The sequence below is a fragment of the Sipha flava genome, unplaced genomic scaffold (genome assembly GCF_003268045.1).
Source record: "Sipha flava isolate LNK unplaced genomic scaffold, YSA_version1 71_pilon_pilon, whole genome shotgun sequence".
In the NCBI taxonomy this organism is placed as follows: Eukaryota; Metazoa; Arthropoda; class Insecta; order Hemiptera; family Aphididae; genus Sipha; species Sipha flava.
Window position 1 is genome coordinate 1 of NW_020273611.1, and position 12,227 is coordinate 12,227.

Sequence of the window (12,227 nt, forward strand, 5' to 3'; positions counted from 1 at the left end):
AAAAAAAAACGTGTCCATCAGATGTAAATGTATGTTTAAACTCCGAAACAAAACTTTTTAATTGGCTACTTGTAGACTGTTGTACTTTCGGCATTACACAATGTTACAAAATATACGTACGGCGTTTTAAGTATGATTCGACGTTGTGTGTTTACGAGACTCAAAAATAATAACGAATAATAATCGACTGAACTGAACACTAAATAAATAATCTATTATTCTACATCGACTATTATCTTTATCGATCTCCGGTTGATATCCAGCGGGTTATACGGTCGATATGGGTTTATAGTATTATTTAGGCTGCATACGAATTGCGTCCCGCGGCAAAAATTCATTCCGAATTGCGTCCCGGGTTCTTTTGGAGGTCATACTAATTGCGTCCTGGGTTTTTTTGGTGGTCATACTAATTGCGTCCCGAATTTTTTTAACTTTTATAGGTACCAATTGAGTCTCGTATATTATAAAAACTAAACAATATTTCCCTTCCCATTTTTATACAGAATTAGGACTGTCTGTAGTAATAGTTACTAGTTTACTACTACAGGTAGGTTAAAAATATTATTTTTGCTTAATATATTATTTTTGTTTTTGTATTTTGTCAAAAAATTGTAACTGTATAAAAAATATTATCGTTATTGGTGAAAAATGTATTGTTTTTTTTTTTGTAATTTTAATTTTATAAAAATGTTATAGTACCGGTAAAAATTTAAAAGATAACTTTTTTAGGAATTTAAACCTACTAATTTTTTTTTGATTCAAAATCTGCCATTGCTTGTTTTAAAAACTGTTCTTTTTTAATTATCGAGGTTGTGCGGTTGTTTAAGTGAATACTACGTTGTTTTATATAAATATCTGTTTGTAACCTCTTCATAGTATCAATAAATTAAAAAATATTTGGATGTGCATTATAAAACATCGCGTTGAGCTTAGAATGAAAAGCTTCACAACTATTTGTAGTTCTCATAGTAGTAGCCGAGTATTCTGCCCATAATGAAGGCGGGAAACTAAATTCTGGTAGTATATATGTTTCTAATATATAATCAGTAAATATATCAATTTTTTCATCTAACGGTTTAATAGATATTAAATCGTCTGTGAAACAGTTGATCACTTCGTCGGGATGAAGAAACGGTAATCCAAAAAAATATTTCAAGTATTTACTTGAATCGCTGTCAATTTTATACTCAGAACTTAAGCCAATTGATTGTATTTTCCTATACCAGCTTTGGCCCAAATGAAATCGGCATCCCTTCAGAGTTATTGAAGGCCAAACTGATAAAATAGCCAAATGTATTGCTTTTTCAAAATCTGCAAACACTTTTTTTGAAGAAAATATAATATTGATTTTATTACATTCAGACAAAATGTGGAAAAATGCCTTTTCGTAGGTTTTTAATTCCTTATCAGGAAGTAGAAAAAATAATAGTGATATATATTTATCATTTTGTAAGCCATGAACTGTGAAGATTTGAGTAAAAAGGCTTGGGCAACTTTTGAAAGTTCCGTCAACAAAAATTGTATCAACATTGCTTAAAAACATTAAGTTACTTTTACAAGAAAATAATAAGATATTCGATTCCTTATCATTTACCAACAAAAAGTTTTCACTACGATTGGTTAATAAGAAATCGCTCATATTGTCTAATGAAGTTTGAAGTTCCTCCAAATTTTTTGGTAATTTGGGCAAAATAGACGATCGTGCATAATGCATATTTTTTCTGATCAATTGTAAATCATATGTAGTTAAAGTATCTACATCATGTGTAAGTAATTCGCAACTAATGATTTTACTTGGTTTTTCGCAAATATCGTCGATAGCTTTTCGTTTTAATTGATTACTCACGATTTGACGGTTCAATATTTCGTTTTCTTCACCATGACTATGATCAATAACTTTTTTGACTACTTCATTATCGGAGTTCAAATGAATATAAGCTGTACAGGTTTTTTTACAACAACACCACCGTTCTAGATTATTTTTTTTTAAGTACTTGTGGAAGCGAAATTTGTACGCACCAATCACAAATAAATCCCTTTGTTTTTCGCTAAACATGGTTTTCATTTCACTCGCCATAGTGATTGTTAAAAGTTGAAAACTTGGTTTAAAAAAAGTAACGCGTGTGAATAAGTGAACCGTTTACACTGCACTGCGACAATAATTGTGTTTGTCTATAGAAATTAACTCACTATAAAATTATCAAAGTTTTAACGTAATCGTTTTTATTAAATCTATAATAAATTGATAATAAGTAATAACCAATAATTTCGACTTTAAAGATATCACAGGTAATGGGGACGCAATTCAGACGTGCTCAAGAAAAACCCGAGACGCAATTAGTATTATACCTTTTTATACCTTTTTATACGGGACGCAATTCGTAAGCAGCGATTATTTATACTTACATAAAAATTATAACGAGATATGAGAGGTAGTCTGCAGATAGCATATTACTGGAAGTACTTCTTAGTACATTTTTTTTTTCGATCAGTCGAAATATGTATGTATGTTATTTGTATCTATAGTTTTTAAATTTAAATAATAAAATTTGAAAAATTTGTCAAAATATGCAAAATAAGCATAACAATTTTAAAATATGCACTCTCCTGCAAAATCTATCAAACATGCAAAAATATGCACATTCAAAATAATTAAAAAAAAAAATTAATCACTGATAAAAACACTATATATGTATGTTGGAAATACATTTTGTATGATATTATTTTTGATCAATCGAACCGGCTACGAACAAACCACTACAAAGGAAACTAATTTTAAATTTCATAAAATTAGTCGGTAGTTCAGTTTCGGTATACTGCCGATTAATTTAATCTATTCATATTAATTGGTTGTGCCAAGTTTAGTCGAATAATTAATTAGTCGGTAGTAACAAATATTCTGCCCATCACGAGTCGTGAGACTCGGTTTCCGGATACTCGGAGCAGAAACTAAAATTGTGTGCAATACGATACACTTTGTGTAATACGAAATGTTAACTGTGTAGTACGAAATTGAAAAGTGTGTTGTGGTTCTATTCTCTATATTATGGTATTTGTTTTTAATTTAACATATTTTTTTTTAAAAGGGGAGCATGACAAAATCATCAAGTGTGCAGTACGAAAAAGTATATATTTTAGCCTCTGACTCGAAGATTGTTTCACTGAAATATTTTAAGTCTTATATTGAAATCGTCGAAACTTTATCTGTGAAACATAGGCTCATCTCGAGAAAATAATATTATGTTAGCAACAGTGGTGCCGAATTACAAACAATGCAGTATGGCGAATATCAAATTTTAATAGTACCTACCCACCTATAAATTAGTGTAAACGGGGAGGGGAACTGAAACCCTACCATAATGTTGTACTTAAAATTGATATTAATACATAATTAACATTATATCTGTTTTCATATTATGACATCAATAATTTATGATGTAGCCGATATAACTGTTCACTTTATGTATTAAATATTATTTATTTTTAAGTCTCCTTCTTCACCAATAAATCCTATATCCACTACCATTATTTATATAAATATTAAAATATATCACGTTCATACTGATCAGTTGTAAGCAATGTAATAGGCATTATTAAGCATTTATGCAGTAAAACAAATTATTTACCCAGCACCCAAGGGTGTCAGTCCTTTCCGCCAAAAAACTTGATTTTCGTTTCCGCCAAAACGGAAACGTTCGATTTTCGATTCTGCCATATATATTTCTACACAACTATCTAAATTATAGTTTGAGAACCATTTAGAGTTACCTAGAGGCCACCACGGAGAGGCGATTCTCCAAAAAATTGCTTGACTTAATTTTCGGATTCATATTTTTGAACTTCAATTGAATTTTATAATTAAATTTGTATATATATATATAAAGTCAAATATTTCTTATAATTCTATTAAATATTTATTATTTATTATTTCAAATAATTGTTGCATACTTTTTTTAAAAACGTTGTTCTTAAAATGTTTTTGTTTTTATATTCTTCTATTGCGTTTATTGTATTTATAAATTGTTTTTTTATATTACATCTTACAGAATAATTTATAAAATATATATATATATATATAAATTCTAATATATTCAATAAATACTTATATTATTTAATGAATAATATTTACGATTCGCACTGCTATAATGTCACAGTATTGACATATTCGACCACAGAACTACAATCCCGATAACCCAGACACTAACTACGCATGATATAGTTTATAACCAGGGCACGAGAGTTAAAGAATTTGCTTATTTTTATGGATTGACTTAAAATGTTGGAGAATGTTGTAGAAGTGTATGTCAAGTTAAAACACTTGTAATTATGAAATTTGAAAGTGCCTTTTTTTTTTTTTTGCTTTTTTGCAGTTCTCAAAAAAATGCTTATTTCCAGTTTTTCTGATTATTTTTGCTTATTTGACCAGTTTTTTTTTAACGTATTTATAGCTTTCTCCTGCAAAGTCGGTTTTGATAGAATTAAAATTAAAAATAATTTAAATACGTTGTCACGTAGTTCGTCGCCGTCCTAGGCATCGTTGTAAGGTTAACAAAGATATTCCAACGCTGAAAATAGAACTAAGTGTCAAACATCAGAATTATCAAGAACAGAGAGAACAGTTTACATTTTATTTTTCAGAAAAATCCCTTAGAAAATCCATAAAATCCTTAAACTCTTGAAAGTGAAGATATATTTTTATTTTGTTCGATTTTTTAGTTAGAATTTTATAGTTTTTTTTTTTAATACATATTTTTGCTTAATTTAAAATTTTTTAAATGCTTATTTTAGTGCTTATAATGATGTTTTTAAGCGCTTATTTTAATGATTTTAAGTACAATAAGTCTCGAGCCCTAGTTATAACTTATAATATTATATAGTTCGATTTATATTTATTTATAATGCGTTGAAATTATTAAATGTAAAATCAATTATCTCTTGTACATCTTCAATATAAAATGATGACTTATCCCAAATCTCGATATACATCGATAATCGATAGAATTGCAGATAAACAAAGGGTTCTCAAACGCCATCACAATAATATAAGTAGAAATAGATTTGGCGAAAAGGAAAATCGAATCCTTTCATTTTGGCAGAAACGATGACCGCCCGCATCCAGTATCCACCAACTATATAATTCACTATGGCAGTCGCCATATTTGGATATAGGGATCGATTAGCGATTCGGAGTGCTTTGCAGACAAATGCGCCGTTGTGTTACAACGATATTGACGCGCTGCTCCCAATCGCCGAGCATTTTACGTTTCGGCCGTTAGACGCTACTGCTTGCGCCATCTATTGGCGTCTAGCATTGGCTTCGAGATCGGTTTCGAGACCGCTCCGACGGACGTGGCAACCGCCGCGCGACAGCGAGGTGGTAAGAAACAAACAGTCCCGTTGCGCATACTCCGTCGAACCATTAAATCAATGGCATAGCGCACAAGTGTAATAAGTGAAATTTTCGTAACTGTCCAGGAGAACTATTTTTTTAATTTAAGCTGTCTTAACAATTAAAAAATATAACGAACTGTAATGATCTTTTTGTTATATTTATCTTAACATGTAATGAGTAATGAGGATTAAAAACCTGCAATTATCACGTTTGTATTATTAAAAAAAATGTAAAAAAAAATAAATATTGTACTTAATATTGTACACATTTTGTACACGTAAAAAGTAATACTTGAACACATCACATTTTTCTTCTAATTTCAATAAAGAACAACAATTACTTCAGGGGCGGACTGGGATAAAAAATCGGACCGGGCGATCCTAGGTAGAGGCCCAAAAATTCCACGAATATTATTATACAGCATAAGTTTTTTTATAACAATGTCCAATAACCATCTTTTCATTTGATACACAAAACTAAAAAACTTTAAAAATTTCTTTGTGTCATTGATGGTCAACTGAATCATGTAATTATCATAGTCGCTCCAAAAAAAAAAAAAAACCGTAGCTACTATTAGCACCATTTGAATACCTTTTCTTTATTTCTAGCTAAATTAATGTATGAACAATATTATGAGATTATTGTATGTGAACTCGTAGTCTAAAGGTATTGAACGCCATACATAGCGACAGGTATCGGGTTCAACTGTTGAAATTTTATTTTGCACTTTTTTAATTATTTTCATGATGATTGATAACTGATACAACAGTTAGTAACTTAGTAATTACCCTGTGACCTACTTGGGGTGGTGTTGCATAGCAAGTCGAGGGATATTTACGATCAGCGGAGCGGAGCGATGGCGCTGAGGAGCGTAGCGACAAGTGCCGTTAGCATGGCATCACTGACGTGACAACTGCCCCCGACCCGCGCTTTAACTATTCGGGTATCGAATATATACACGGACAGTCCGTGTACGCTCTATCCACCCGGGCACCCGGATATCTAAACACAGCGTATTTTATATTACTCTATCAACCATCACTGCAGCTGCATAGATAATCGTTTTTCTATGGTATATTGGTGTTACTCTACGTCGCAATGAACAAACTAAGCTACAGTTTTGAAAACTGCACAATTTGCTGATAAATTAATCACTACACAGTTCTACATATGGGCCCAATAAAGCTGTGAGGGCTTGCAATCATACCAGCCCAGGAGGCGTTCGCCCCCTCGCCCTTCGGCCCAGTCCGCCCCTGAATTACTTGAATAATATTATAATTTCGTTTGTGCATAATGTGCAGAAATATATGATTCGATTGAATAATAAATTAACTCATTATTTAAAAAAATGTCACTTATCACACTTGTGCGTTACGCCATCGAAATATGCAATAGATCAAAGTCTTTGTTGAGAACTTATATTATTAAAATCTGATGGGTTAAAATGTAAGCCGCATACACGCTTGTTATGTATTTAATCGGTTAAAAGCAAATCAGCCAATTTAATATTCCTTATAAGAATAAAAAAAAACAATTAATATTAGTATCTAATTTCATAAACAAAATTAAAAAAAAAAAAATTGATAAAATATCTATAAACATTTAAAAAAAAAAACACTATTAACTTTTTATCCCGATTAAACAATCGACAAAAATAGCTAAAAAGCATGTATGGTATATGGATATAGGAATTGTAGAATTATCCTACATGGAATTATAGAATATGGAGATATATAAACGTACAAGTTATCGAATATCGTAGAAAAAGTATTTATTTTTGTAATTATATTACAGTATTACATATTTAATTAACCACTAGTTAATAAAAAGTCTTTTTGCATTTTTAAAATAATTACAAATATAATAAATATCAGGTAGAAGATAGTATGCTTGTAGTAAACGTATTATAATTATTAAACAATAAAAATACATTCAATTATAAAAACGACTAGAAAATACACTATGGAGTATACACTATAGGATCGAGTGGGAGAGAATCGCACAGTCGATTGCGCATGGCGACGCGTCGCCACACCGTACATACGACTGCATATAGACTATATACATCATATAACGCCACGGCATAAGTCGCCACGCCAGAAATCGATTTTACGTGCGGCTATAGATGTTTCACATCAAAAATAATAGCTGCATTCTATTTTTATATATAAATTACGTCAACATGCTTTACGGTCGTCTCTATTCGGCATTCGTTATCTAAAATCTAAATTTTGAAATAAACAATAATTACGTACCTATTTTATTAAAAATATTTTACAAATTACCGTTACGCTATATTTTGAGACATCGTTATAGTAAATAAATTGGTTTCCATATCGCCTATACCAGAGTCTATGTATATTTTTTATATTTATATTTAATTTAATATTTTATATTTTATAATTAATCTATGGTCGAACTCCCGAGACATTCATATTCACTCAGTCTTTTGTAGAAAATTCAAAAACCCAAATATTGGGGGTATTGATTACCAGGAACATAGGAATATTCCGCGTCCGAAACAGCGGCGAGAAGTTCCGTATGTCTCTAAAATCAGACAAGAACAAATCGTAAAGTGCTGTAAATATTTTACATAGTATAAATTTTGTTCGCGTGATTTTACACAAAACCCACAATTACACTTTTACAGTGCCCCAGTTTCGTGAGAGTAGTAGATGAACTTCGAATTTATTTTATCGATAAAAAATACTTACACTTCGGGTTACAAATATTAATATACTGTATATTTGTAATATTTTTTATTTTAATACAATTATATATATATATATATTAGTATTATATATTATTATATTTATTTATTTATTTATTACTATATATATAATATATAAATTATTTAATAAATTACTATAACTAATTTACGTATACTTTTTATTGGTATCTACTAAATATTATATTAAAATTAAATATATTATATAGTATTATATAATAATAGAATTTATAGTATATTTTTTACTTCTTATTTACAAATAGTGAATATTAATGAAAATCAATAAGTTATTATCAAAATATAAACCTATGCATACTAATTACAGCTACCAGCCATATCATAAGCGTACGCCACTGTAAACGACAGCATCGCTATACGAGCGGTCATGAATCCCTGGTACTTTAAAACCAAATACTATGCCGGAATCGTTTGAAGCACGAAAAATATCGTATAAAAAGTGACCTTGTAAAGTAGACCTCGTTTCCAGTCTACCAAAGCATTCGTTTTTGGGCAGCTAGTTAAAATAATTACATTTTCAAGGCCACTTTTTTTACAAAATAACCGATTCTAGTACAAGGATCCCAGAATCCGGTTGTCATCGCTGGAGCGTAGCATGTTTTAAGGAGTAATATTTAGGCATTTTATATCACATGAACATTTTGGCTGTGTCAATGTGTGAGTAGTAAATGAACATTAGTGTATGTAATCCGTTATCGCGTATATTATGCCACCGTACATCGAATTCCCGGAACTACAATAATAATCAATATGAACATTTTATCTTTACATTTTATTGATTTGCACAACTTCACGTTTTGATGATCCAATACTATTATAATATAGGCAGTAGTTTGGACAGTATAGTACTATAAGACATTAATAATACTGTGAGAGCGCATATAAATCTGGACCGTATATACATGGACTTTATTTATTTGGACTGTACAATCGGATGTACAAATCTGGATTTTATATATACATATATATATATATATATATATTATTTTATTACCTACCTAACCATTTAAGTCTGCTGAGAGCTGGTCGTTTTTTCGCAAATTCGAACCAAAAAGCGGAAGAAAAATTCATCCGGTAACTAAAATCCTGATTTTAATTTTGAAAACACATTTGAATTCTTTATTCTCTTGTCTATGTTTTGTAGGAAATAATTGTTTTTATTTATTCGTTTTTTATAAGCATATAGTAAAAGAAAATTTAAAAAAAAAAATGTATTTGGTACTATGATAAATAAGCGATACAATATTTATGTTATAGCTAGAAATACTACAATTCTTAAAAATGTTCTAGCGTCCATACGCGCATGCAAAGGTCAATGAACACGAAGAAAATTTACACCTCGTTAAAAAATATCAAAAACGCTAAAAATCTAGACAAAATTGGGAGACTTGGGATTGATGAATTTAAATTTTGAAAACAGATTTAATTAAGTCACTATGTTAGCTAGGGATTGACCAAAGGAATTTTCTATATTGTAATCAAATAATAAGATATTGACAATTTAAAAAAACAGAAATTTATGTATTTTATGTATTTAAGTACGCCATTAATTTTTGTATCAATAAAAATTCCTTCAAACAAGTTTTAGTAAAGATGTTCAAGATTTTTAATTTGTTTTCAAAATTAAAAACCATCAAACCCAAGTCCCACAGTTTTGTCTAGCTTATGACCTGTTTTACGTGATTTTTTGCATCGTCTACAGCCCCCTTAATATTGCTATTATTTAAAAGCGTACGGCGGAATGCTTGGCAGATTAAATTAATTAAAAAAAATTATCTTAATAATTAACAACTCCGTTAAGTATTGATGCGCTTTGACATTGTTGCTTTGTCCAATATTTATTCTTGAACGTTTTGTGTTGAAATTGTAATATAATTGAAAAATGTTGCGAGTCAATTTTTCAACGATCGTACTGTTTTGTTAGCAATGTAATTGTTACATTATGTGAAGTATTCCACTACCAGGCAATTTATAAGATTAATACATATTTATATTAAAAATATAAATATTCGTAAATATCAGCCCAAGACTTCATGTCAGGTCACTACGTCGAATTAGTTAACGATTTCAATAGTGTTTAACCTTTTTCGGTTAGCAAGGACAATTTTATGATATTCAGTCGTTAATTGTTGGTCAAATAGTGATTTTGGTTTGTAGTTGAACGCACCAAGAAACATAAAACGTTATTGAACAGCTGTATTTATATTAATATAATCACATCGTACATCGAGTCCCAAACCGTAACGCGGTGGGAGGGGTGTTAAAAGTAACGTTTTCGAAGGTACGATGGCGTGTGCCTAAGGCGTATTCGAAAAATCAAAGTGGTCCGTGGTGCGCGGGGGTGCGCGTTACAAATACTCGCGCAGGTGTTCATAGTCCGCGGCCCATATGCGCGCGTCCTCGTCCCACTGACAGCCGTTGGCCACCGCGTACGCCAAGCAGTCCATGTGGCCGTAGACCGCGGCCCAGAAGCACGTCTTCTCGTGCCACGGGCAGCCGTGCTCGTGCGCGTACCGCATGCACTCGAGGTGGCCTTTGATCGCGGCCCAATAGGTGACCAGGCTATTCCACGGGCACCCGTTGTCGCGCATGTACTCCAAACAGTCCACGTGGCCGTTCTTGGCCGCCAGTATGCACGTGATCCTGTCCCAGTCGTAGACGGCGGTGCGGTGCAGGTACCGCAAGCAGTCCAGGCGCCCGCGGCCCGCGGCCAGGTCGCACGCGTTCCCGGCCGTCGGGCACCCGGCCTTCAGTGCGTACTCCAGACAGTCGAGGTGTCCGTTGCGCGCGGCCCACCGGCACGTGTTCGCGTTCCACGGGCACCCGTTGTCGCGCGCGTACCGCAGACAGTCCAGGTGGCCACCGGCCGCCGCGGCCTGGCACGTCATCGCGTCCCACCGGTAGCCAAGCGCGTGCGCCGCCCGCAGGCAGTCCTCGTGGCCGTTCCACGCGGCCGTTCGGCACACCCAGCCGTTCCGCGAGTCCGTGACCCGCGGCCCGCCGCGCGCGATCTCCAACAGCGCGGCACAGCACCGTTTCAGCTTCACCTTGACCACGTTCTTTGGCTTCGTGTCGTACCAACGTTTCGCCGGCTCGTCGCACGCGTTGTACGACATCTTGACCAGGTTGAACATGGTGGACGAACAATTGCCGGCAGTCGATCACGGCAAACGTCAAACGTTTGGCGCAGGTAGCGGCCGACCGGACGATTACTCTTTGCTGGGCGCGTTTCGTTTGAACGAAGACCTGCGCGAAAAACAATTGTCAAGCCGTTGCACCGATCGTAGTGGCATGAGTTGCCCAGCATTGTGTCGTGAAGAGAAAGGTTACCGCGTCGATTGGTTGTTATGCAGACGGGACAGGAGCTGATGAGACTGTCAAACTTTGGTTTTCGTCGATGAACACTTACAGTTTTGACAGGCTATTGTAGAACCGTCCAAAAAGTGTCGGCGCACAAACGGGTACACAACAAGACTATGACGCATTTCATTTATTTCATATTGTGTGACGTTTACCTATTGCCAAGGAGATCTTTTATACATCACAATAATCAGATGTATTCGATTTTTTTCGGATATCAACTTATAGTTCATATTATTCTATAAGTAATACTTTATAAAATATACTTAAAATTTAACTATAGGCTCCAACGGCTGCATAAGTACAATAAACTGAAAGATAGGAAGACTTAGTTAGCCCCCCTTATTTGTACCGACTCCACATAATAGATACAATTAATTAAAAAGTAAGAGTAATTATTAGTAAAATAATTTATTACAGGTACCTATATGAGATCTATTAGATATGTGTCCAGCTTGTATAAAGCCATGTATTTATTCGATTTTTTTTTCAATTTTAGAATGTTATTATTGTTTATTATTTATATATACAATGCATATCTATTCATTTTTTATCATAATTATTTCATAATGCCAATTTTTATATCACTGTAATTGTTCTCTTTCATTTTTATTTCCTCTATTTGATTATATTATGTATATTGTAGATGTCATAAAATAAAAGATATATTATGTTATTATACTTGTATATACCAGTGGCGAATGTTAACTCTGTTGTATGAGCATGCTC

At 33.0% G+C, this 12,227-nt stretch overlaps 1 protein-coding gene across 1 annotated transcript; it reads right to left on the minus strand.

Moving 5' to 3' along the window:
* Nucleotides 1–10,486: 10,486 nt before the first annotated feature.
* Nucleotides 10,487–11,272, minus strand: LOC112692157. The gene has a single exon (XM_025566732.1). The coding sequence runs from the start codon at nt 11,270–11,272 to the stop codon at nt 10,487–10,489; it is 786 nt and encodes a 261-aa protein (XP_025422517.1).
* Nucleotides 11,273–12,227: the final 955 nt, after the last annotated feature.

Coding starts and splice junctions, on each gene's coding strand:
- LOC112692157 (XM_025566732.1), bottom strand. CDS start 11,272: ATGTTCAACCTGGTCAAGATGTCGTACAACGCGTGCGACGAGCCGGCG.